We start from the raw sequence: 25,642 nt of genomic DNA, 5'->3' as shown, positions 1-25,642 counted from the left end.
CAGGAGGGCCTGTCCTCAGGGCCTCTGATAGTGTGTGCAGGCACCAGCATCAGCAGGTATGGTGGGTTGATCTCCAGTCCTAGATGATATGTTTGCTAGATGTGTCAGATAGATCAATCTCCCAGCTACCAGGTAGCATTCTCAGGTGGTGGCATCAGTGAGTGTGGCAGGCCTGACCTCAGGCTCTAGGATGGTACCCAAGCAGGCTCATGTCCATGCTCCTGAAGATGTATGCAAGTGCACATTCACCTGGCTGCTACCAGAGGCAGGGCTGCTGTTAGTGGCAGTAATCCCAGGAAGGCAGCTCCCAGGCTGGGGAGCACGTGCTTCAGCTCCCTTCTTCCCAGGGGCATTCTTTCTCATGTGCTGCACCACCCATTTCCTGTGATGTTGGACTGTATGTGGGCTAGAGTGCTAGGGACCTGGTTGTGCATTGAATCCAGCTCATGTCACAAGGTTGCAAATCTATGGGTGGACGTGGAATAGATGTCAGTGGGGCTCCAGGGGTGTGGAGATTCAGGGCCCTAGGGCAGGATGTTATCTGGTGGGGGTTGGACTCTCAAAGTGATACCATGTTGCAGCTGCTTGGGTCTCGGATGGTGTATGGGATCCAGCAAACTTTCCCTCTAGAATAATGCATCACTTTGATGCCAGGCAGCTTCCTCTACTAGTCTCAGGGCCCTTGAGAGCTGAGGAGCCATGGCTAGGCTTGCAGGAGTCCATGGTGAGAATGTGGACCACTGGACATCTCTCTTACCTTTCTCCTGCACCTAGGCAGGTCAATCTGTGGTGTTTCTCCTATCTTCTAGCCAGTCCTGGCCAGGCCAACTGCTTCCCTCTCCTTCCATGCCTCAGCGGTTCCCCGTCACTTTCCTGCTGAATGCCTGTGTTCTCTTTTAGATGCTCTATTCAATGTGTTATTATCCCCTTGCTGTTTTGGTACTTCTTTGTGGAACAGGTGAGTGCCAGGTGTCTGGTCAGCCATAATGAACCTCCCTCCAAATCCATTTTCTAAATCAATTGATAGAATAGCATAATGTTTCTCTTTTATTATATTAATGTGACAAATTGCATTGATTGATTTTTAAATATTAAATAGCTTTCAATATCCCTTAAAAAAATTTTTTTACTGTTCTTATGTGGTATGTATTTCATTGGTTTTATTTTTCCTTTTCTGATTGTCAGTGATTTTATTATGTTGCCTTCTGTTGACTATTTTGGTTTGCTGCTTTGAAAATTCCCTGTTTATATTCGCTTCCCTTTTTATATTTCATTGGTTTGGTTTGGTTTGGTTTGGTTTGGTTTGGTTTGGTTTGGTTTGCCATTTTTTAAGAATTTTTATCTGGTGTAGATATCTGGCCAGGCGTGGTGGCTCACGCCTGTAATCCCAGCACTTGGGGAGGCTGAGGCGGGCGGATCACTTCAGGTCAGGAGTTCGAGAACAGCCTGGCCAACATGGCGCAACACTGTCTCTCCTAAAAATACAAAAAATTAGCTGGGCATGGTGGCGTGTGCCTGTAATCCTAGATACTAGGGAAGTTGAGGCAGGAGAATTGCTTGAACCCAGGAGGTTGAGGTTGCAGTTACCAAGATCATGCCACTGCACTCCAGCCTGGGCAACAGAGCAAAACTCTGGTCTCAGGAAAAAAAAAGAAAAAAAAAAAAATATATATATATATATATACATATCCTAACCTCCTCCTCTTCTTTCCACTATCTCTTTCTATATATAGATATAAAATTTTACATCTGGACACCATACTGAATTATTTCTACTAAATCTATTAAGTTTTCTTCTTAAGATCTTAGATGTTCCAAATGTGCAGGTTTATCATCAGTGATAAGAAATAGGTTTTGCTCCTATATTTTGATTATTTCCTATTCTTCTTATTGTATTTGTTAGAATCCACTAAAGCAGTTTTTAATAATAATAATGCAGTATGGTATCCTGATACCTGATATGAATAGACATGATTTTATTGCAGAATGGTAGGGGTGAAGGAAGAAAAACAGATGTGATCTCTGCCGCAGGCAGTTTGTTGAAGCACAGGGCAGGGAAATCCTTCTGAAACATTAACAGCACTGTAGTTTTGTTCTCTGTAGACTAGAAAGAAGTAAAGAGTAAAACAACTTATAAATAGTTGATAAACAAGTTTTTTCTATGGAAATTAACTGAACTAAGGACAGTTCATGCTAATTCAGTGTTATAAAAGGACTGCAAGCAACACAGAGGGCTTGAAATTGAGACCCATGAGCAAGGATCTCTGTTTTTCTTCGACCATTTTGCCATGTGTATGCAGATATAATAGGCAGAGAATTGAATTTATGCAAGGTTGGGGTTTTGCCACTTGAATGTGATGAGTTGAGGATACACAAGAGAATGACTATATGATGGACTTTAGATGAATTTTAATGGAGATGACGGAAAATGTGACAGGATCAGTGCATTGTAAGTACTTTCGGGGGTAAAATATTTTTAGAGTTGGAGTTGTAGAGGGAGAGAAGTGGAAAAAGAATGTTAGAGATGAGAGGGTAAAATATTTAACACTGGAAATTTCAAGAGGCTATAGTTAATGACAAGGTCTCTAAGATATGACCATTGCAGTGATGGAGATAGGATGAAGACTGAGGTAGAGCGAAGGGCAGCAAACCAAGAGGCCTACCTACTGGAAGGATTATTGGTCCAAATGTAGAAATCATCTAAATTAGTTATGACAGAATTAGTGTTGGGGAGCTGGTGAGCTGGAAAGTAAAATCTTAACGAATGAACACGAGTGACAGGATAAATAACTGTATTGTTATTCTGAAGTAATTTTTCTTTCTTTCTTTTTGTTCTTTTTGGTTGAGACAGAGTCTTGCTCTGTTGCCCAGGCTGGAGTGCAATGACGCAATTTCGGCTTACTGCAACCTCCTCCTCCTGGGTTCAAGTGATTCTCCTGCCTCAGCCTCCTGAGTAGCTAGGATTACAGGTGCACGCCACCATGCCCAGCTAACTTTTTGTATTTTTAGTAGAGACAGAGTTTCGCTGTGTTAGCCAGGATGGTCTCGATCTCCTGACCTCATGATCCACCCACCTCGGCCTCCCAAAGTGCTGGAATTACAGTTGTGTGCCACAGCGCCCAGCCTTTTTTTCTTTTTTGAACCTGTCTCAGGATATTCTGAGGTAAACCTCTTCTCTCCTGGCACCAATTAAAAGTGTGGAGAATTTCAGAGCAATTAGAAGTAACTAGGAGTTGCTTCATATAAACAGAAAGTTAATAATTTAAAAATAGCATTCTAATACATATATTAATTTTACCAAAAGCAGAAAGAAGGTAAACTGTTTTAACCACCATAGAAATTATTATGTACAATTGAAATGAAATTTGACTTTCATATACCTTCACTTATTAACTTCTAATATGTAACAGAGCTTAACTAGTAATTGCCTGTTGCAATAATGCAGCTTTTTGAACTTTGCCCTAAATGCCAGTAGAGATAAAATTTGTCATTTTGAGAACTAGCATGACTTTTTATTTTTTGTTTGTTTGTTTTCACAGAGATTTCTCCTGAAGGGGAAAAGTACAAACCCTTAATTACTGAAGAAAAAAAAATACAGTGTATTTCACATGAAATAAACACATCGGCTATTGTTGACTCTCCTGTTGAGACAAAAAGTCCAAAGTTTAGTCAGGCATCTCCACAGATGTCATTGAAACTGGAAGGAAATTTAGAAGGTATGTTCTGAGTCAAAATGAGCTGTATTTGATTTAGTAAAACTTAAAGTTCACAAGCTTTATAAACAGATTATCAAAATTTGTGTATGGGTATTTCATCTCGAATTAGGCTCAGTATTTTTATATTTGTAGTAATTGGTCTAAGTCACTAAGTCACTCCAAAACTTAGTGTTGAAACACCAACCATTTCATCTCATGATTTTATGTGTCAGAAATTGAGTCAAGACTTGGCTAATGTGATTTTCCTAATTCAGGTACCTTTTTCTCAGAGATCAGTTGGTGGTGGTCAGCTGGCAACTTATGCTGATCTGAAGGTTCCCAAAAAGCTTCACTGCTGTCCTGGCACGTACAGCTTAGCTGGGCCCCTCTCCCTCTTCCTGTGGTTTCAGGGCTATTCTGTGTACTCTTTCTAGCAGGATAGCGTGACTTCTTATATGAGGCCCGGGGCTCACAGATGCTAAGGGGAAAACGGCTTGTACTCTTAAAAGCTGACCTCAGAACTAGCGCATTATCACTTCTGCCATACTCTCCTAGTCAAAGCAGTCACAGCCCAAGCTGGATTCAAAGGGAGAGGAAACAGAACACACGTCTCAGTGGGAAGAGTGTCAAAGAATTTGCATCTGTCCTAAATCTGCCATAGTCTCCCCTCTGACCAAAAATTATTTTCATTCCTCCCATATGCAAAATACACTCATGCTGTCTCAAAGCCTCATCTCATTATGACATTAGCTCAGAGTTTAATATGATAACAAAGTCAGGCCTCAGTGAAGATGGGTGTTCCCATCTGCATGTCTTCAAGTACAGTTATTCTCAATCTGAAGACCTGTGAGTAAAAAAAAGGTAAATCACTTGCTTTTCATATGTACAACATACAATGGTGAAACAGTTGTTGAGACACCTTTTCAAAAACAAGGCATATGGGAAGTAGGTAGCAGTCATTGGTCCATAGAAATTCTAAAGTCCAACCAGGAATGGCATTGTCAGCTGGCTTCCTTGCACCAAAGGTTGGTGCCCTCAAGGGCTCTTCTCTTTTGAACTGTTTGTCCCCTTCAGTCTGAGCTCATAGTGCTTCCACAAGCAGAATTCTAAGTTGTTTTGTGGATTTATATGAATATTACTGATATTCACTGTGATTAACAAAAGCCCCTCATTTTTTTTTGAAACAGACTCTTTTCTACCTTGAGTTATCTATAAGGATACTATGAGACAGTGCTCTTGAGTCCTTAGAAATTCTTTTGCCTAGCAAAAAGGATCTGCAAGGCATGCCCTTAAATATTTCTGTGCCCTAACAGATCTGATGGGTACAACCTTGAGTTCATCTCTGCCCTGAGGCCACACCCTACTGTCCTGAATTTAGTCTGTCTTGAGGCCATGTCTTCCTTTCAGAACCTTTTGTTGCCTAGAAGGAATTATCCTGGGTTCTCTGTATCTCTTCTAAATTCTCATAAGCTAAACTTTTTTCTTCAGTTAATCTCTCTTTTCTTGTTCTTTATCAGGAGTTATTAGAAGCAGCTGTCACTTTGAATGTTCTCCTTTGATAACTCCTTAGCTAGACCACTGGATCCATAAAGTACATTTACTATCTTCCATATTATTGCAGTTACCAAATTTTCTGCCATTAGAGAACAAGAGTCCCTTTTCTCCAGCCTCCAGTAACCGTTTTTCACTGATCAGTCTCTTACCAACAATGTCATTGAAACCCTTCCAATTTCTGCCTGCTCCACAGTCCCAAAGCCAGTGCGCACAGGCTTTTACGTCAGCTCCCAGCTTCCAGATACGTAATTCTGTTTTGATTATAAGTAACTCCTAAAACTTAATAGCTTAAAATAACAATTTTAGGCCAGGCGTGGTGGCTCACACCTGTAATCCTGGCACTTTGGGAAGCCAAGGCTGGCAGATCACTTGAGCCCAAGAGTTCAAGACCAGTCTGGGCAACATGGCAATACCCCATCTTTGCTGAAAATATGAAAATCAGGCACGTGTGGTAGTGCATGCCTGTGGTCTCAGCTACTAGGGAGGCTGAGGTGGGAGCCCAAGAGTTTGAGGCTGCAATGAGCATGAGCATGCCTGGGTGACAGAGCTAGACCTTGTCTCCAAAATAAAAAACAATTTTTATTTTATTTTATCTCACAATTTTTTGAGTCAGGAATTGGGAGGTTCTTCTGCTCCATGTAGCATCAACTGATATTGCTCAGTGGTATTCAGCGATCAGCTGGGCTTTTCTGAAAGATGCAAAATGATATCACTCCCATGCCTGGCATATTGGCAGGGCTCATCTGGGTCCTCCTTCATTTTAGTCATGGCATTGCACTGTAGTCTTTCAGAATAAACTGCTTTCCTGATGGCTCGGGCTTCCAGATAGCAAGTAGAAGCTGCCAGTGCTCTTAAAGGCTCAGCCTGGAACTGGCATAGCATCACTTCCACTGCTGTTACTCAAGGGAATCACCATGCCAACTGAAATTAAAGAGGAGGAGAAGCAGAGCTCCCTCCCGACTTGAGAGGAAAGTCAGAAACCTTGCAACATGTGACCACCTTAATTCACCACGGTCACTTAAATAATCTTATTCATTAGAACCATAGTTTCTAGTATCACTATGGAATGAAAGTTTGTTCCCTTCCCCCCCACCTCCAAAATAACATATATTGAAATCTAATCCCTGATATAGTGATATTGGAGGTGGAGTCTTTGCAAGGTAATTAGGTTATGAAAGTGGAAGCCTCATGAATGGGATTGGTGCCCTTATAAGAAGAGGGCAGAGAGCTAGCTTTCTGCTTTCTACCATGTTAGGATACGAGGAAGAAAAGGTTATCTGCAAAACAGGAACAGGGCCCATTAGAACCAGCCATGCTGGCACCCTGACATTGGATCCTTCAGCCCCAGAACTCTGAGAAATAAGCTTCTATTGTTTACCCTGCCCAGTCTATGATACTCTGTTATAGTAGCCTGAGGTAAGACAGTATCTTACGCCTTTTCTTTAAAAAAAAAAAAAAAGAAAAAGAAAAGAAAAGAAATCCTGATGTATCTGCAATGAAAAAAAAAAAGCAAGAAAGAAAATACTGTTGGACATTCTATGGAAGCTGTATAGCCTGGTGCAGGAGTTGATAGACCAGAGAGTAAATATTTTAGGCTTTGCAAGCAATACAGCCGTTAAGTCAAGTTTATAGTGTAAGAATAAGTTGATAATGATATAGCTTAAACTACTAGGGAACAGAGTTATTCATTAAAAAATAAAAAAGGGACCAGGCGTGGTGGCTCATGACTGTAATCCCAGCACTTTGGGAGGCCAAGGCAGGTGGATCACAAGGTCAAGAGATCGAGACCATCCTGGCTAACATGGTGAAACCCTGTCTCTACTAAAAATACAAAAATTAGCCGGGCGTTTGGTACATGCCTGTAGTCCCAGCTACTCGGGAGGCGGAGGCGGAAGAATCGCTTGAGCCCAGGAGGTGGAGATTGCAGTGAGCCGAGACTGCCGCTGTGCTCCAGCCTGGCGACAGAGCAAGACTCCATCTCAAAAAAAAAATAAAAATAATAAAAAAGGATTTTGCCCCCCAAGTGCTTACCTTGAATGAATGACCAAAATAATCATTTGAAAAAAAGATAAAAACTTAAAGATTGGTACATTATCAGTTGTCTTTCCAAATGAGACAGATAATTAGAAACTAAAAATGGAGAAGAAAAGTACATCTATATTCCAGGGAGAGTAAGAGGGATGGTATTCACTTAAACAGCATAGTACTGATAGTGTTAATCAGAAAGGAAAAAGAGAAGTTAACAAATGTCTTCTCATCACTATTCACTTTCAGAAAATATCAACCAGGTAAAAAATGAGCCACTGACAGAAAATAGAGGTAGCATCTTGATATTAATTGAAGGTGAGCGCAGTGGCTCACGCCTATAATCCCAGCATTTTGAGAGGCTGAGGCAGGTGAATCACTTCAGACCAGCCTAGCCAACATGGTGAAACCTCATCTCTACTAAAAATACAAAAATTAGCCAGGTATGGTAATGTGTGCCTGTAGTCCCAGCTTCTCAGGAGGCTGAGGGAGGAGGATCACCTGAGCCCAGGAGGTAGAGGTTGTAGTGAGTTGAGAGCACACCACTGCACTCCATCCTGGGTGACGGGAATAAAACCCAACCTCCAAAAAAAAAAAAAACAATTATTTGAGGGTGTAAGAAAACAGATGTTTAGTGCCATTCAATTATGTTCTCAGTATCATTGTGAAAGTCCAGGTAATAGGTTTTTTTTTTTTTACTATTAAAAGATAGATTTTGAAGATTAAATTTTTATTTTAGTTACCAATCAGTAGTATCACAGTCTGTTCTTCCATATTTCTAACCAGAGACATCTTTATTCTTTAAACTGTTTTTATACCTTCTCTAAACCAATTTACATATTCCTAAAATTTTAATGGAAGAGAAAATTTTATATCATGGTGAAAAATATAGAGTATACCATATTTCCTTTGAATATTTTTATTACAGTAAAAGGCAAAAGAGCCTGTCATTTGAGAAATAACTAGAGACTTAACACAATAGTAAGATTTAAAACCTGTAGATAGAATATTTAATTTTTCTGTTACAATGAATATATTACCCTAAAACTAGGTAGCAATAATTTATAGAAAGTTTATTCAATATTCTCATGACAAATTTTGCTTTGAGATGTTTCTTGTTATGTTTATCCTTTGCAGAACCTGATGATTTGGAAACAGAAATTCTACAAGAGCCAAGTGGAACAAACAAAGATGAGAGCTTGCCATGCACTATTACTGATGTGTGGATTAGCGAGGAAAACGAAACAAAGGAAACTCAGTATGTACATCTTTTCCTTACATTTTAAAACCCAAGTCCATTTCGTAATAACTTTTTAAAAATACTATAACAAACTAATATTGCAACATAATATCCTAAAATTGCAATGCCTTATAAAAATAATTTAATTTTAATAGATATTCACATGGTTCAAAAATAAATGAGTATATAAAATATATGAAGAGGCCAGGCACAGTGGCTCATGCTTGTAATCCCAGCAGTTTGGGAGACTGGGGTGGGCGGATCACTTGAGGGCAAAGACCAGTCTGCCCAACACAGCAAAACCCTGTCTCTACTAAAATTACAATAATTAGCCAGGCATGGTGGCGTGTACCTATAGTCCCAGCTACTTGGGAGGCTGAGACACAGGAATCCCTTCAACCCGGGAGATGGAGGTTGCAGTGAGCCGAGGTCATGCCACTGCACTTCAGCCTGGGCTACAGAGCAAGACTCTGTCTCAAAATAAATAAATAAAGTGGGCCGGACACGGTGGCTCACGCTTGTAATCCCAGCACTTTGGGAAGCCGAAGCGGGTGGGTCACCTGAGAGTCAGGAGTTCGGGACCAGTCTGGCCAACATGGCAAAACCCCATCTCTACTAAAAATACAAAACTTAGCTGAGCATGGTGGCAGGTGCCTGTAATCCCAACTACTCAGGAGGCTGAAGCATGAGAATCACTTGAACCTGGGAGGAGGGGGTTGCAGTGAGCTGTGATTGCACCACTGCACTCCAGCCTGGGCGACAGAGCGAGACTCAAAAAATAATAAAAATAAATAAAGCATGATGATATTGCAGTAAAAAGGCTTGCTTACATCTGTCCCCAGCCAGCCAATTCCACTCTGGTCTTCTTTCAGATGTTTTTAGTATATGCGTCAGCAAAAATAAATATTTAGTCTTCCATCTTTTTTAACTACAGTTGTTGGTATAGTGTACACGGCTCTTTCCACCTTGTTTATTTTTAGTCAATAATAAATCTGGGAAATTTTTTCATAATACATAAAGGGCTTTCTTTTTTCTTATTTCATAACTAGTTAGTGTGTCACTGTCTGGAATATCACAACTCAACAAGTTTCCTACCTGTTGGACATTGATTGACATTCCAAATGATGCTGCAATGAATAACTTTGTATATAAAGTGTTTTTTTGTGTGTGTATAGATCTGTAATAAGTATAATTGCTGGGTCCGCTGCATTTTTACAAGTTGCATTTGTAATCTGGTTATTGTTCTCCTGGGGTTGTATTAGTTTATACTTTCAGAAGGAATGTCTGAACTCCATTTTCTCCACAGCCTTGCTAAACTTTTGTTATCAAACGTTTAAATTTTTGCCAATCTAACAAGGTAAAAGATAATATCTCCATTTGGGCAGTTAGTTTGTATATCTCTTAAGATAGGTAAAGGTCAGTACATCTTTTCAAATGTGTAAATTACATTTGAACTTCCTTGTCTGTGAATCGCCTATTTATATCTTTGGCCCTCCTTTTTTAAAATTTAGTCGTTGGTCTTTTGTAAATCAGTAAAAACCCTTAAAAGTGAGAGATATTTGCCCTGGTGGTTACATGAATTGCAACTGTTTTTTCTCTGCTGGTCATTTATGGGTTTCTGTGTGTGTTTGTGTGGTTTTCCAATCCTGAAGTATATAGTTTATTTTTGTTTATTTTTATTGTTGTCATATTTATCTGAATTTTGATAGTTACTCAGAAAAGCCTTGTTCTTTTTAAGGTTACCAAAAAACTTTTCCATTTTCTAGTATGTTTTTTTTTTTTTTTGGTAGAGACAGACTAATTTTGGTACCCAAGCTAATCTTAAACTCCTGGTCTAAAACAGTCTTCCCACCTTGGCCTCCCAAAGAGCTAGGATTACAGGCATGAGCCACTGTGCCTGGTCAGTTTTCTGGTGCTTTTATGTGATGCTTTATACATTTAAATGTTTGATTTTTTTTAACATGTAAATCTGTGGAATTTATTATGGTTTATAGATTTGAGTCTGTATATATTTTTTCCTATTCCATTGGTCTGTCTACAGTGATCTCGTACATACTTTTAATTAATAAATTATAAAATATGTTGACATTGTTATATATTGGTTATCACATTTTTTATTTGGGTTTTCTATAAGCTTAACAATTTTTATTACTTTATTGGAATGAATGAAAGCTGCTTTCTACTAGTATGTTTCCATTTATTTCTTTTTATATTTCAAGTGATTTTTATCTAATGAATGTTATTCCTAAGTTATTTGGTGCATAGATATTCACAAGTATAATACCCTTGTGCAAATTACACATTATGGCATTATATCATTGTTTGAGTCATTGTTTGAGTCTTGCATAATATTTTTTTTTTTTTTGTCTTTTTGTTTTTTTCCTTTTTGTGGAGAACGGGGTCTCGCTATATTGCCCAGGCAGGTCTCGAACTCCTGGGCTTAAGCTATCCTCCCGCCTCTGCCTCCCTAAGAGCTGGGATTACAGGCATGAGCCACAGTGCCCGGCAGCTTTACGCTTATTTTTTTTTTTTGTCTTTTTGTTTGCTTAATATTTTTTAACTAAGTTTTGTCTTTTTGTTTATATTTGCCCAATCTGCATTGGCTCGTCCTTCTGTTTTCAGCTTTTCTGAATTATTTTATCTTAATTATGTTTCTGATATTGTTCATGATTCAATCTGAAATTTTTTATTTAAGTATCTAGTTCATTTATAAAAGTTTAATATATCTTTTGTATGATATAGTTCAATTTTGTTATTTTATTTTTATATTCTTTTTAGTCTTTTGCTATAGGTTTTATTGTTTTTTTTTTTTAACTAATAGACTTTTGTGAGCAATTTTAGCTTACCAAAAAAATGAGCAAAAATTATAGATTTACTATATACCTCTCACTCCTCACCCCACAATTCTTTTTTCTTATTTCTGGCAAGCTGTGATATTTTTAACATCTTGCGTTAATGTGTAATATATGTTACAACTGATTTGTCAATAATAATGACATATTATTAACAAAGTTTATAGTTTACATTAGGGTTCACTCTTTGATACATTCTACAAGTTTTGACAAATGTGTAATGACATGGATTCACTATTACACTATTATTACTATGATACTATACAACCTATTCATCCTGTCTTCTCTTTCCATCCCACAATCCCTGGCAGCCACTGATGTTTTTATTGCCTGCATAGTTTTGCCTTTTCCAGAATGTCATCTAGTTATTATCGTATAGTACGCAGTCTTTAGTTTGGCCCCTTTCGCTTGGCAATGTATGCGCGGTGGCTCGCACCTGTAATCCCAGCTCTTTGAGAGGCCGAGGTAGCAGATCTCTTGAGGCCAGGAGTCCGAGGCCAGCCTGGCCAACATGGCGAAACCCCGTCCCTACTAAAAATACAAAAATTAGCTGGGTGTGGTTGTGCACATGCATGTCATTCCCACTACCTGGGTGTCTGAGGCCCGAGAATCACTTGAACCCAGGAGGTAGAGGTTGCGATGAGCCAAGATTGGGCCACTGCACTTCAGCCTAGATGACAGAGTGAGACTGTCTCAAAAAGAAAAAAAAAAGAAAAGAAGAGTTCCTTAAATTTTTGAAATCATTTTTATATATTATAGGAATAATAGAAAACCAGTATTTGATACATGTGTTTGGAAATTTAATAAATTGTAAAGATGGTATTTCTAATCAACATGAAAAGAGAACCTATTTAATACATGCTTTTGAGACAAATTAATCACAATTTGAAAAAAATAAAATAATCATTTCCATTTCTGAAACCATTCAACAAAACAATACCAGATTGAATAAAGACCTAAATAAAAAATGTTAAAGGAGGCAGCCTAACCTAACAAGTAATATCCAGAATTTATAAACAATGTGTGTAAGTTAATAAGAAAAATACAAAAGTCCAAGAGAAAAATAGGGAAGATTACAAATAGGCTATTCATGAAGGAAGAAACCCAGACATTCGTAAATTCAACAGTGTGATACTTTAGGAGTTCTAGGGAGTCAATAAAATGACAGATGAATAAATCAGATTCCTAAGTGTTTGATAGACTTAGTGGAGAGCTAGGGTCCTGTGAATGTCACTGGTAGTCAGATACTTACTCCTTCTCAAAGAAGAGTGACTAAAAGGCAGGGCAGAGTTCCATCAATGGGGACTCTGTACTTTCCACTGATTGTTTTTCCATAAAATAACTTGAAGCCACGGGGAAGAGAAGTGATATATGAAGTGTGTGTGAGGGGGTGGCACTGCAGTGCTTTGATGCATTGCAAGTACACCTATGAAAGGCCGAGCCAGTCTAGAGATGCATTTGCCAGTTTTGTTAATGTTTTAAATGTGCACATCCTATAATATACCTATTTTACTTTTGGTATCTACTCTCCAGATCATTCATACATGAGCACAAAGAAGCAAATGCAAGAAGATTCATTCCGGGAGAGTCACAGCAAATAATTTGAAACAGTGGAAATAATGATTAATAAGGAGGTAGATACAAATACTGATGTGTTTCTATAGACAGGCATCCTTCAATATATTTAAGGGATTGTTTCCAGTATCCTTTGTATCAAAAATCTACACATACTCAAGTCCCACAGTCGCCTCTGTGGAACCTATATATGCGAAAAGCCAGCCCTCTGTATACACAGGTTTGCATCCCATGATTACTGTATTTTCAATCCACATTTGGTTTAAAACATATTTGCGTCTAAGTATTAGACGCGTGAAGTTCAGACCCATGTTGCTCAAGGGTCAACTCTAAAGCATATGGAATAGAATACAGCACCTGAAAGAATAAATGGGACTCTCTACTAATATGGAAATATGTCTAAAACTTTGATTAATAGAATAAAATAATAGTGAATGAGAAAAGCATCTCCATATATTAGATTAGCATATAAATTTAAAGGAAAAATCTGGTAAGGTACGCACCAAACTGATAATAGGAAAGGCAGCTGGAATTTGAGTGGTTAGGAGTCCTAAAAGGAACTTTACTTTTTTATTGGACTAAAATTCACGTAACCTAAAATTCACCATTTTAAATTGTACAAGTCAGTGACGTTTGGAAATTCACAGTGGTGTACACTGTGACAACCATCACCACTATATAGTTCCAGAACATTTTCATCACCCACCCTCTACCTGGTAAGCAATCATTCCCCGTTTATTCCTCCCCACCACTGTCTGGCAACCACTAATCTGCTTTATGTCTCTATGGATTTAGCAATTCCGGATATTTCTTACAGAATCATACACTGTGTGGCCTTTTGTATCTGGTTTCTGTTACCTAACATATTGTTTTTAATTTTTCATTCATGTTGTAGGATATGCCAGTTCTTCATTTCTTTTTATGGCTGAATAATATTCCATTATATATATATATACACACACACACTCTCTCTCTCTCTCTCTCTCTCTCTCTCTCTCTCTCTCTCTCTCTCTCTCTCTCTAGAGATGCATTTGCCAGCTTTGTTAACGTTTTAAATGTGCCATATATACACACACACACACACACACACACACACACACACACACACATATATTTATTTATAATTCATCAGTTCATGGGCCCATAGGTTATTTCTACCATCTGGCTATTGTAAAGACTGCTGTGAAGAACATCGATATACAGTATCTGTTTGAGTTCTTGCTTTTAGTTCCTTTGGGTATATACCTAGGAGTGGAATTGCAGCATCATATGGTAATTCAGTTAACCTTTTTGAGATACCAAGGGACATTACATTTTGAATGAAAAAATATGCTACTTGACTGGGAAAAGTGGCTTATACCTGTAATCCCAGCACTTTGGGAAGCCAAGGGGACGATAGTTGTCTGATGCCAGGAGTTTAAGACCAGCCTGGGCAACATAGCAGGACCCACCTCTACAAAAAAAAAAAAAAAAATTGCCAGGCATGGTTGAATATGCCTGTAATCCCAGCTACTTGGGAGACTGAGGTGAGAGGATCTCTTGAGCCCAGGAGGTCAAGGCTGCAGTGAGGTGAGCCATGATCATGCCACTGCACTCCAGCCTGGGCAACAGAGCAAGGCCCTGTCTCTTAAGATAAATATATATATAAGCTTAAAAAATAAAAACAGAGGCTGGGTGCAGTGACTTATGCCTGTAATCCACACACTTTAGGAGGCCGAGGCAGGCTATTCACCTGAGATCAGGAGTTCGAGACCATCCTGGCCAACATGGCAAAACCCTGTCTCTACTGAAAAATACAAAAATTAGCCAGGCACCATGGCATGCACCTGTAGCCCCAGTTACTCGGGAGGCTGAGTCACAAGAATCACTTGAACCTGGGAGTTGGAGGTTGTTGTGAGCCAAGATTGTGCCACTGTACTCCAGCCTGAGTGGCAGAGTGAGACTCTGTCTCAAAAAATAAATAAATAAATAAAAACAGAAAATGCTGAAAATCTGAAAGTAAAAAAGTTGAAAATTATTTAAAATTTGAAGTGGACTTAAAAGTATTTAGAAAATAAAAACTTACCTATACGCCAACTCCGAGAGATAAATTACTGGTACTTTTGGAATATATTCTTCCAGTATTTAAGTTTTTGTCTAAAAAAATGCATGAATTTAATTTCCAGGTATAGGGAGATGAAAATTGTGGGTTCTTTTTATTTTTCTTCCTCAATCTCAATCCCCTCCCTTTGAGGGTTAAAATATTTTTGTGACTATTATTCTATTTTTCTGTGTTAGAAGCCATTTTTTCAAAACCTAACACTATGTAATACTAATTGGTCTGTGAATCACTTTATTTAACAGTACATCTTGCCTGTTGTTCTAGTCAGTTTATATAGATCTCTGCTTCATTTTTTAACAGCTACATGATATTCCATGGTATTAATATATCATAATTGTTTTCTATTCTCCACTTTTTTTTTTTTTTTTTTTTGAGACAAAGTTTCTCGCTCGTTGCCCAGGCTGGAGTGCAGTGGTGCGATCTCGGCTCACCGCAACCTCCGCCTCCCAGATTCAAGCGATTCTTCTGCCTCAGCCTCCCGAGTAGCTGGGATTACAGACATGTGCCACCACGCCCAGCTAATTTTGTATTTTTAGTAGAGATGGGGTTTCTCTATGTTGGTCAGGCTGGTCTCCAACTCCCAACCTCAGGTGATCTGTCTGCCTCGGCCTCCCAAAGTGCTGGGATTACTATTCTCCACTCTTTTTTTTTTTGAGACGGAGTTTCACTCATGTTACCCAGGCTGGAGTGCAATGGCGCGATCTCGGCTCACTGCAACCTCCGCCTCCTGGGTTCAAGCAATTCTCCTGTCTCAGTCTCCCGAGTGGCTGGGACTACAGGCATGCGCCACCATGCCCAGCTAATTTTTGTATTTTTTAGTAGAGACGGGGTTTCACCATGTTGACCGGGATGGTCTCGATCTCTTGACCTCGTGATCCACCCGCCTCGGCCTCCCAAAGTGCTGGGATTACAGGCTTGAGCCACCGCGCCCGGCCCTGTTCTCCACTCTTAAAGGGTATTCCCATTCTTTAAAGTAGTGGTTCTCAAACATTAGCATGTATTAGAATGACTTTGGGACTTTTCACAACTAATTGCTGGGCGCTAAACCCCAAAATTTCTGATTTATAGGTCAAGGGCGAGCCTGAGAATTTGTATTTCTAACCAGTTTCTTTACTATGCTGTTGTCTGGGGACGGTACTTTGAGAGAAACATTGTTGTAAAAGGTGGTGAACCTGGTTACGGTGAATGATTACTATTTGGTGGGGGAAAAATACAGCATACTTACGTGAAAAAGTACACTATGTATTTCATATATATATATATGTATGAAAGTGAGAAAAATACTTGGAAGAGGGATCAAAGAATGCTAGTGAACTTGTGTTTCATTTTCTGTATTTTAGAGCACTTTTATTTATGGTGAACTCTGTGTGTGTGTGCGTGTTTTTAATTGGTATACCCATCTGTGGCAGGTTGGAAGATAGGATCACCATTCAGCAAAATGAAGTTTCTGAAGATGGAGTCTCGAGTACTGTGGACCAACTTAGTCACATTCATATAGGTAAGCATCATTGCATTAGCCTAATGACTTCTGGAAGATTGTTAATGATTGTTAACATCAACATATCTCATTTGAGTAATATATAAAAAAGCATTCCTTCTCAGTCATCTCAATCATTTAAAAAATATTATAGAGCACTGGACTATGCATTAATAAGCCTGGATTGTATGGCAACATGGCAGTGAAACTTTTTGGTCAGTTATTTTTATTGAGTATTCAAAAAGAAAAAATTAGAATTACTTGCCAAAGCCAAGCCAGTGTACTCAGGCCATTAAATAAATTGTCTTCTTTTTTAAATAGTATTAAAGTATAAGAAAGGTAGGCTGGGTACAATGGCTTACACCTGCAGTCCCAGCACTTTGGGAGGCTTAGGTAGGAGGGTCACTTGAGGCCGGAAGTTTGAGACCAGCCTGGACAACATAGCATTACTCTGTCTCTGAAAAAATTTTTAAATTAGCCAAGCATGGAGGCATGCCGGTAGTCCCAGCTACTCAGGAGGCTGAGGTGAGAGGATTGCTTGAGGCCAGGAGTTCAAGACTGCAGTGCAGTGGCTCTGCACTCCAGCCAGGGCAATAGAGTGAGACCGTGTCTCTTAAAAAGAAAAGAAAAAAGAATTTTTTTTGTCTATAGAAACAAAGATAAATTGGAACTAAAAATGTATTTTTTCACATTTCTTTGGATTTGTGTCAATTTTTTTTCTTTTTGTTTGTATTTCTTGAGAGACAGGGTCTCACTCTGTTGCCCAGGCTGGAGTGTAGTGGCTTAATTGTAACTCCCTGTAGCCTCAAACTCCTGGGCTTAAACAACCCTCACCTTATCCTCCAGAGTAGCTGGGACTACAGGCATGCACTACTACACCCAGCTAATTTTATTTTTTGTGGAGACGAGTCTCAATTAATTGCTTAGACTGGCTTCAAACACCTGACCTCAAGCAGTCCTCCTACCTTGGCCTCCCGACAGGCTGGGATTACAGGCATTAGCCACCATGCCCAGCCTTGTGAACTTTCAATATAATGGAAGTGTATAACAAGTTAAATCAACCCCCTGAAGATAAAACGTTGTATCCTGTTAAAGATTATTCGGAAGGTAATATACTGACACATGTATTTTGATTTTATTTTCCTGATATGTGGGTTTTGGTTAGAATTTGTGTTACATACTATAACCTATCAATATCATTTAGTACTTTAAGTACTGTATAGACTTATCACATAATCTCTCCTTTCTACCACAGAAACTGGAACCAATGATTCTCAGCACTCTGAATGTGATGTAGATAAGTCTGTGCAACCAGAACCATTTTTCCAAAAGGTGGTTCACCCTGAACACTTGAACTTGGTCTCTCAAGTTCAGTCAGTTCAGTGTTCACCAGAAGAGTCCTTTCCATTTCGATCTCACTCGCATTTACCACCAAAAAATACAAACAAGAACTCCTTGCTGATTGGACTTTCAACTGGTCTGTTTGATGCAAACAACCCAAAGGCAAGTATGGCCCTCAAATGGACAATGTTATCCATTTGATAACATGTATTATTGATTGTTTTTCTTTTATAAAGTGTAATACTGAGTTTTAATCTCTTAGCACAGACACAAACACATATCCGACAAAAACCTCCATCTTCTGAGCAAATGAATTACAATTGAGAGTACAACTAGGATGAAGATTATTTCATTGGCTTCCTGTTCAGGATTCTTTTTAGAGAGTCTTTTACTTGAGCAAAAAGTCCCTTTATATACCTTCATGCACTATTGCTCTTTCCCACTAGCCAACCTGACTTCCATTTTTAGTATGACACTAAGCTTAAACAATATATCTTAAATGGATAGAGGTGCTGTATTGCCTAATTTGTATGTAAAAAGATTACTAGATATTTATATGCACTTTCTAGTAAAAGTTTTTCAGACCTCTTTTTCTCATTTGCTATTTTTGAATATACATAACCAATTGTTTATTATAAAAAATATCTCTATAGAAAATGTTGAAACACAGATAAAAATAAGAAATCATATCATTGTTATATTACTTTTCATAGAATTTTTGCATATACATAACTTTTTACCAAAATAAGATGTATACTCTTTATCGCCTTTTCTATTCAATATATATTAAGACGTTATTGCCAATACCATTATTACAATATTGTAATGAAAATAGCACTTTGTCACATACTCTCTTTATATCATCATAAATAACCACATTCCATTGGGCTGCTTATCATAATCTTTTTACAAATCTGTTTCTATTGTTATGCCTTTCCACTTTAATTTTTGTTGTTGTAATCACCTACACCTCTATCTTTGTACATAACCACAATTATTTCCATAAAATAAATTTCTGTAAGTGGAATTCAAAAGGTTGTATTGAATACTGCCTGATTTCCAAATAGTTTATAGTGCTGTCAGTGGTATGTGAAAACACACCCATTTTTCTGTATGCCAAATAGCAACCAAATTCCAACCAGCCTAGGCAATAAAAGGAATTTATTAGTTCTGTTTCTGAGACAGCCTGGAGGGAGACTAGATGCATGGGCTTACAGAGTGCGGGCAGGGCCCATTGTTTCTCCCTTTATTTTTTAGCTCCAGCTTCTCAGTAGTTCTCTACCTTCATGGTCACTATTATCATTTACTTAAAAATTGTTTATTTAACAAATGAGTGATGGTATTGATTAGTTTAAATTTATGTTTCTGTGTTTTACAAGTGAGGTTGGGCATTTTTCATTTATTTTAGTCTGTAAAGGAATGAATTGTCTGAATTCTTTAGTCCTTAACTATTTTTTAAAGATGTCATTTTGGCCAGTCATGCTGGCTCATGCCTGTAATGTCAGCACTTTGGGAAGTTGAGGTGGGTGGATCACTTGAGGTCAGGAGTTCAAGATCAGCTGGCCAACATGACGAAACCCCACCTCTGCTAAAAATACAACAATTAGCTGGGTGTGGTGGTGTTCACCTGTAATCCCAGCTACTTTGGAGACTGAGGCAGGAGAATCACTTGAACCTGGGCGGTGGAGGTTGCAGTGAGCCAAGATTGTGCCATTGTACTCTAGCCTGGGCAACAGAGTGAGACTCTGTCTCAAATAAATAAATAAAAAGTCATTTTGATTTTCAATTTAATTTTTCAGCTGGATATACTTTTATTTTGTGACATATTTTCTTATGCTTATCTTAAATTTAGAGATTATTAAATTCCCTCATTTATCTAATGGCAGTCAGTCTTTCGAAAGGTGTGAACTATCAAAACAAATTATGATCTTCAGAGTCTGAGAGAAAGGCTTATAGATAAGGACTATCATACAATTCATGTACTTTTTTTGTAGTAATGATGTATCGTCATCTTTAGCCTAGAGCTTCTTAATACCTTATTGCTGTCTACAAAGTTAATATTCTTCGCATAATACATTTGATTGTTTTATTTCCTTTTATGACCTTAGTCCAGCGTTGAGTTCTATGGAAGTACTTACTCTGGAAGTAACCATAGCAAATTAGAAACAGTGATGCAGATTTCATGTAAAGGACTATGAGAAAAGAGGCAAGAAAAAACACTAGAAAACCAAAGCAGTCTGTAGCCATTTAAGAAAAGAACACAAAACCATCCCTGCCCATCCTATAAATATTTATATAATCTGTTTAGTAAGGTGGGGTAATTTAACCTTTTATAAACGTTTTTAAAGCTCTTTTTTACAAATGTTAAGTTATAATACTGGTGGGACTTTTTACTTGATTAAGAAAATTCCCCTTGTGCTTTGGTCCCAACTCCTCACTGTTCAAGGAACTGACTCCATTAATTTTGCCAGTCTAACCTGTGTCATCAACTTTGATAGTGGATCGTTAACTCAACATATGTGTTCTAATAAATCTCATCAAAAATAGCAAACTTCTTTTGAACACAATGTCCTTCTCTGGCTACCATCCCATTTCTCTGTCTCCTTTTGCAACCAAGCATCTTGACTATATTGCAGTCGCATTACAGTTTCTACATACATTTACTTCCCAATACATTCCAATATGGCTTTTAGCCTGCTCGTCCACTAAAGCAGCTCTGTGCAGATCATCAGTTACCAGTATATTGCCAGATTCTCTGCACAATTTTCTCTTTCACCTTTCTTGAGTTTTCTTCTTTCAACAGAATTCATATACACTGTTCTTTTAAATTCACTTTATCTGTTGGCTCCTTTGATACTGTACTTTCCTAGTTTTTCTCTGAACTCAGTAGTCACTCTTCTGTCTCCTCTGCCAATGGATCCTACGCTAACAAATTTCTTAAAAATAATATGTGTTTTTCCACTGTGAAATGTACTATAAATATCAAGTCAAATTGGTTGATAGTGTTGTTCAAGTCTTCTACATCTTTACTGATTTTTTAACCTACTTGAACTATCAATTGCTGAGAGAAGACTGAAATTCTCAACTATACTTTTGTAGTAGTCCATTTTCACACTGCTGTCAAGAACTACCTGAGACTGAGTAATTTATGAAGAAAAGAGATTTAGTTGACTTACCATTCCACATGGCTGTGGAGGCTTCAGGAAACTTACAATCATGGCAGAAGGTGAAGGGGAAGCAAGGTACATCTTACATGGCAGCAGGAGGGAGAGAGAGAGAGAGAGACTGAGAGAGAGAGCATGTGAGCGAAGGGGGAAGTGCCATACACTTTTAAATTGTCATTATCACAAGAATAGCATGGGGGAAATTCGCCCCCTCCCACCAGGTCCTTCCCTGACTTGTGGGGATTACAGTTCCAAATGATTTGGATGGGGACACAGAGCCAAATCATATCAACTTGTATAGATAACTGTTTCTTCTTTCAGTTGTGTCAGTTTTTACTCCATGTATATTGAAGCTCTGTTTTGGGGCAAATAAAAATTTAGTATTCTAAATTTTTAAATTTCTAAACTGGTTGAATTGATATGTTTATGTTTATGAAGTATTCTTGTTTGATCATGTTGTTCAGTATCCTTCCTGATTTTCTTTCTACTTATCCATTACTGAAATTTCCACTCAGTCACATTTAAACTAAGAATAATTATGTCTTCTTAATGAATCAACCCCTTTGTCATCATGAAATGAATCTTTTTGTCACTGGTGAGATTTTGTTTGAAACGTTTTCTCTGTTTTTTTTATAGCCATTTCAGCTTTCTTATGCTTAATGTTTATATGATATATATACATTATTTACTACTCTTAACCAAACATTTTATATTTAAAGTGTATTTTTTGCAGTTAGCATGTTAGTCTTGTTCTTAACCAATCTAATAATCTTTTAATTGATTAGAAAATTTACATTTAATGTAATTATTAATATAACAACCATGTGATGGTTTAAACCTATCATTTTGCTATTTGTTTTCTATTTGATCACTTTTTTGTTCCCTTTCTACTTCTTTCTTCCTTTGGATTGAGGATTTTTAGCACCTTATTTTATCTTTACTGTTTATGTTTTCAAGATACATCTTTAGCTTAGCATAATCTCCCTTCAAATAATATTATACCGATTCACATATACCATAAAAACCTTACAACCATATTCAGTCATGCATCCCATAATGACATTTCAGTGAATTACAGACCTCATATACAGCAGTGGTCCCATAAGATAATAATGGAGCTGAATAATTCCTCTCACTACCTAATGACATCGTGGTGTCACAGTGTAATGCATTACTCACATGTTTGTGGTGATGCTGATGTAAGCAAAGCTACCACCCTGCCAGTCCTTTAAAAGTCTAGGACATACGATTATGTACAGTACTAATGTGTGACAACAATAAGTGACTGCAAGCCTGGTTTATGTATTTTCAATACTTTTTATCATTATTTTAGAGTGTTCTACTTACTTAAAGAAAGTGAACTGTAGAACAGCCTCAGGCAGGTCCTTCAGGAGGTATTCCAGAAGAAGGCCTTGTTATCACAGGAGCTGACAGCTCCATTCATGTCATTACCCTTGAAAACTTTCCAGATATGGTGATGGAAGACAGTGACATTGATGATCCTGGCCCTCTGTAGGCGTAGGCTACCGTGTGTGTTTGTGTCTTCGTGTTTATAAAGTGAAAAGGTTACAGTAAGCTAAGTTTAATTTATTGAAGACAAAATTTGTAAATAAATTTAGTGTAGCCTAAGTGTACATATACAGTGTTGGTAAAGTCTACAGTAGTGTATAGTAACGTCCCAGGCCTTCACATTCACTCACCACGCACTCTCTGATTTACCCAGGGCAGCTTCCCAGTGCCACAGGCTCCATTCATGGTAATTACCTATACAGGTGTACCATTTTTAATATTTTCTATGGTATTTTGACTATACCTTAGTGTTTACATAGACAAATATTTACCATTGTATTGCAATTTTCTATATTATTGAGTGTAGCAACATGCTATACGGGTTTGTAGCGTAGGAACAATTGGCTCTAACACATAGCCTAGATATGTAGTAAGCTGATACCATCTAGATTTGTGTAATTACACTCTATGATGTTATCACAATGACAAAATTGCCTAACAATACTTTTCTCAGAATGCATCTTTGTTAAGCAAAGCATGACTGTACTTCCATTCCCATCCTGCCTGTCCTCTGTGATGGTTGTCGGGTATTCTTCTACCACATATTATAAATTCCACAATACATTTTTATCATTTTTGTTTAAATATTCATGTATCTTTTACAGAAATCACAAATTGAGAAAGTCTTTTATATTTACATATTTACTGTTTCTGACATTTTTTGTTCTTTTGTTCAGAATTCAAGTATTATTTTTCTTCCACTATAAGAACTTCCATTAACATGTCTTGCCCAGCCCTGTTGGTGATGGGTTTTTTTTGTTGTTGTTGTTGTTGTTGTTTTTCAGACTTTGTTTGTATGAAAATGGTTTTATTTCACCTTCATTTTGAGAGGCTATTTTTACTAGATATAGAATTATATTGTCTTCTGGGTTGCATTGTTTCTAAGAAATATGTGAGCTTTCTTATCTTCACATATATAGTGTATCTTTTTCTCTGGCTTCTTTTACAGTTTTCTTTTTATCACTGGTTTCTAGCAATTTGATTATGAAATGCTTTGGTAAGGTTTTTGGGGAGTGTGTGTATGTGTGTGTGTATCCTGTTTTGGGGTTCATTGATCTTCTTGGACCCTTGGGTTTATGCTTTTCATCATATTTGGAAAAGTTTTGACTATTACTTCAATTAAATATTTTTTTCTGTCTGTCTCTACTCCCTTTTCTGTGACTCTAGTTACATATATGTTAGACTACTTGATACCATTCCACAAGTCACTAAGACTATATTCATTTTGTGTTCAGTCTTTTTTTCTCTCTGTACTTCATTGTGGATAAATTCTATTAACATGTAGTCATGTTTACTTACCTTTTTTCTGCAGTAATATACTATTAATCCCACTCAGTGAAATTTTTATTTTGATTTTCTGTTTTCTCTTTAGAAGTTGTCTTTTGTGGCCGGGCGCGGTGGCTCAAGCCTGTAATCCCAGCACTTTGGGAGGCCGAGGCGGGTGGATCACGAGGTCAAGAGATCGAGACCATCCTGGTCAACATGGTGAAACCCCGTCTCTACTAAAAATACAAAAATTAGCTGGGCATGGTGGCGCGTGCCTGTAATCCCAGCTAATCAGGAGGCTGAGGCAGGAGAATTGTGTGAACCCAGGAGGCGGAGGTTGCGGTGAGCTGAGATCGTGCCATTGCACTCCAGCCTGGGTGACAAGAGCGAAACTCCGTCTCAAAAAAAAAAAAAAGAAGTTGTCTTTTGTATCTTCCATTTCTTTCATTATGTTCATATTTATCCTTTAATACTTTGAAAATTGCTGGCTTAACATCCTTATCTGCAAGTTCCATCATCTCTGTATCTTTTTCTGTTCACTTATTTTTCTACTGGTTATGAGTCATATTGTCCTACTTCTTGGTGTGTTTTATAATTCTTTTTTTGAAGGTGAAACATGTGAATATTATATTCCTAGGTATCTGATTTTTTTCTTGTTGCTATCTTCCTGTAAAGAGTGTTGGGTTTAAGAGAGTCAGGTTACTTGTAGATCTATTTTATACTTTTAAACTTTGTCATTAAGCTTTGCTAGGACAAGTGTAAAGCTGTCTTTATTCTAGAGCTAGTTCAACTTATTTCCAAGTCTGACCCTCTAGAGCCTCCACTTCGCATCACAGGTGATCTTGAGGAAGTGCCTCTCTCCCAGTCAGTCTGATCATCTCCTCTGCCTGCATGAGCTCTGAGCATTGTTCAGCCTACAGATCCCCAGTTGTTTTGGCCTAGTTTTGTGAAGTTTCATTCTACATGTTCATGGCCTGTGCTCATCAAAGACTCAAGAAAACTACCTTGAAAAGTTTCGACATTTCTTTCATTTTATTTTAATGAATCTGTCTTTTCTAGTTCTACCTCCCTAAACTTTGATCTTTCTCTCATCAGTCTAGCAAGGCTGCACCCAAAGTCCAGATATTTTCCCCAGGCTGAAAGCCAGTTTAGTGGAATGGTTGACCTCATTCGTTTCCCTTCTCACAGAGATTACAGTCCTGCGCTGCCTGATGTTTACTATCTAAATACAAGGTCATGTATTTTGTCCAGTTTTCTAGTTGTTTCCTGTGGGAGGTGAAGTCTGGCCATTAGTACTCTCTCGTGGCCAGAGCTCTGGTAGATAAATGTTGTGATATTTCAAGGCTATATCCTGGGCCTCCTCTACTTGCATTTACTTCCCAAGTAATCTGGCTCCAGGGCTTTCAATATAATTTATATGCTGATGAGACTCAACTTTATGATTCTAGCTCTTTCCTACAGATTATTAACCTATTTCACCAATCCACTAATCATATCAAACAATTGTTTCCTAACCTCTCTTCCTAATTCTGTGGCTGCCTGTGTGAAATTCATTGTCCAAATAGAAACCAGAAGTCTTTTTTTTTTTAATATTATAAATTAAATCACAACCATGCTTAAGACTTCAGTGGCTTTCTGCTGCTTAAATAACATTCGGACTCTTTACCATGGTCTACAGGATTTCATATGGCATTGACTGCCTCTCTGTCTCACCCCAAAACCTTTTTCTCTAGCTCATTCTAACATTTTTCCCTTGATACACCACGCCCTTTCCTGCAGTAGA

At 38.0% G+C, this 25,642-nt stretch overlaps 1 protein-coding gene across 6 annotated transcripts in view; it reads left to right on the top strand.

Moving 5' to 3' along the window:
- Positions 1–25,642, top strand: part of NEK1 (NIMA related kinase 1) — a 202,056-nt gene that overhangs the window by 151,644 nt on the left and 24,770 nt on the right. For 4 of the 6 annotated variants that reach the window (XM_032298641.1, XM_032298639.1, XM_032298644.1 and 1 more), the window contains 4 exons: positions 3,540–3,716; positions 8,412–8,532; positions 16,452–16,540; positions 17,775–18,022. In XM_032298641.1, coding sequence (XP_032154532.1) covers positions 3,540–3,716; positions 8,412–8,532; positions 16,452–16,540; positions 17,775–18,022 — 635 coding nt within the window. The remainder of the gene's footprint in view (positions 1–3,539; positions 3,717–8,411; positions 8,533–16,451; positions 16,541–17,774; positions 18,023–25,642) is intronic. The other 2 variants (XM_032298646.1, XM_032298643.1) reach the window with 1 other exon arrangement.

Source organism: Sapajus apella, unplaced genomic scaffold (assembly GCF_009761245.1).
Source record: "Sapajus apella isolate SASKATOON/1434 unplaced genomic scaffold, GSC_monkey_1.0 scaffold39, whole genome shotgun sequence".
Classification (NCBI taxonomy): Eukaryota; Metazoa; Chordata; class Mammalia; order Primates; family Cebidae; genus Sapajus; species Sapajus apella.
This window is presented reverse-complemented; position numbering and strand designations above follow the sequence as displayed.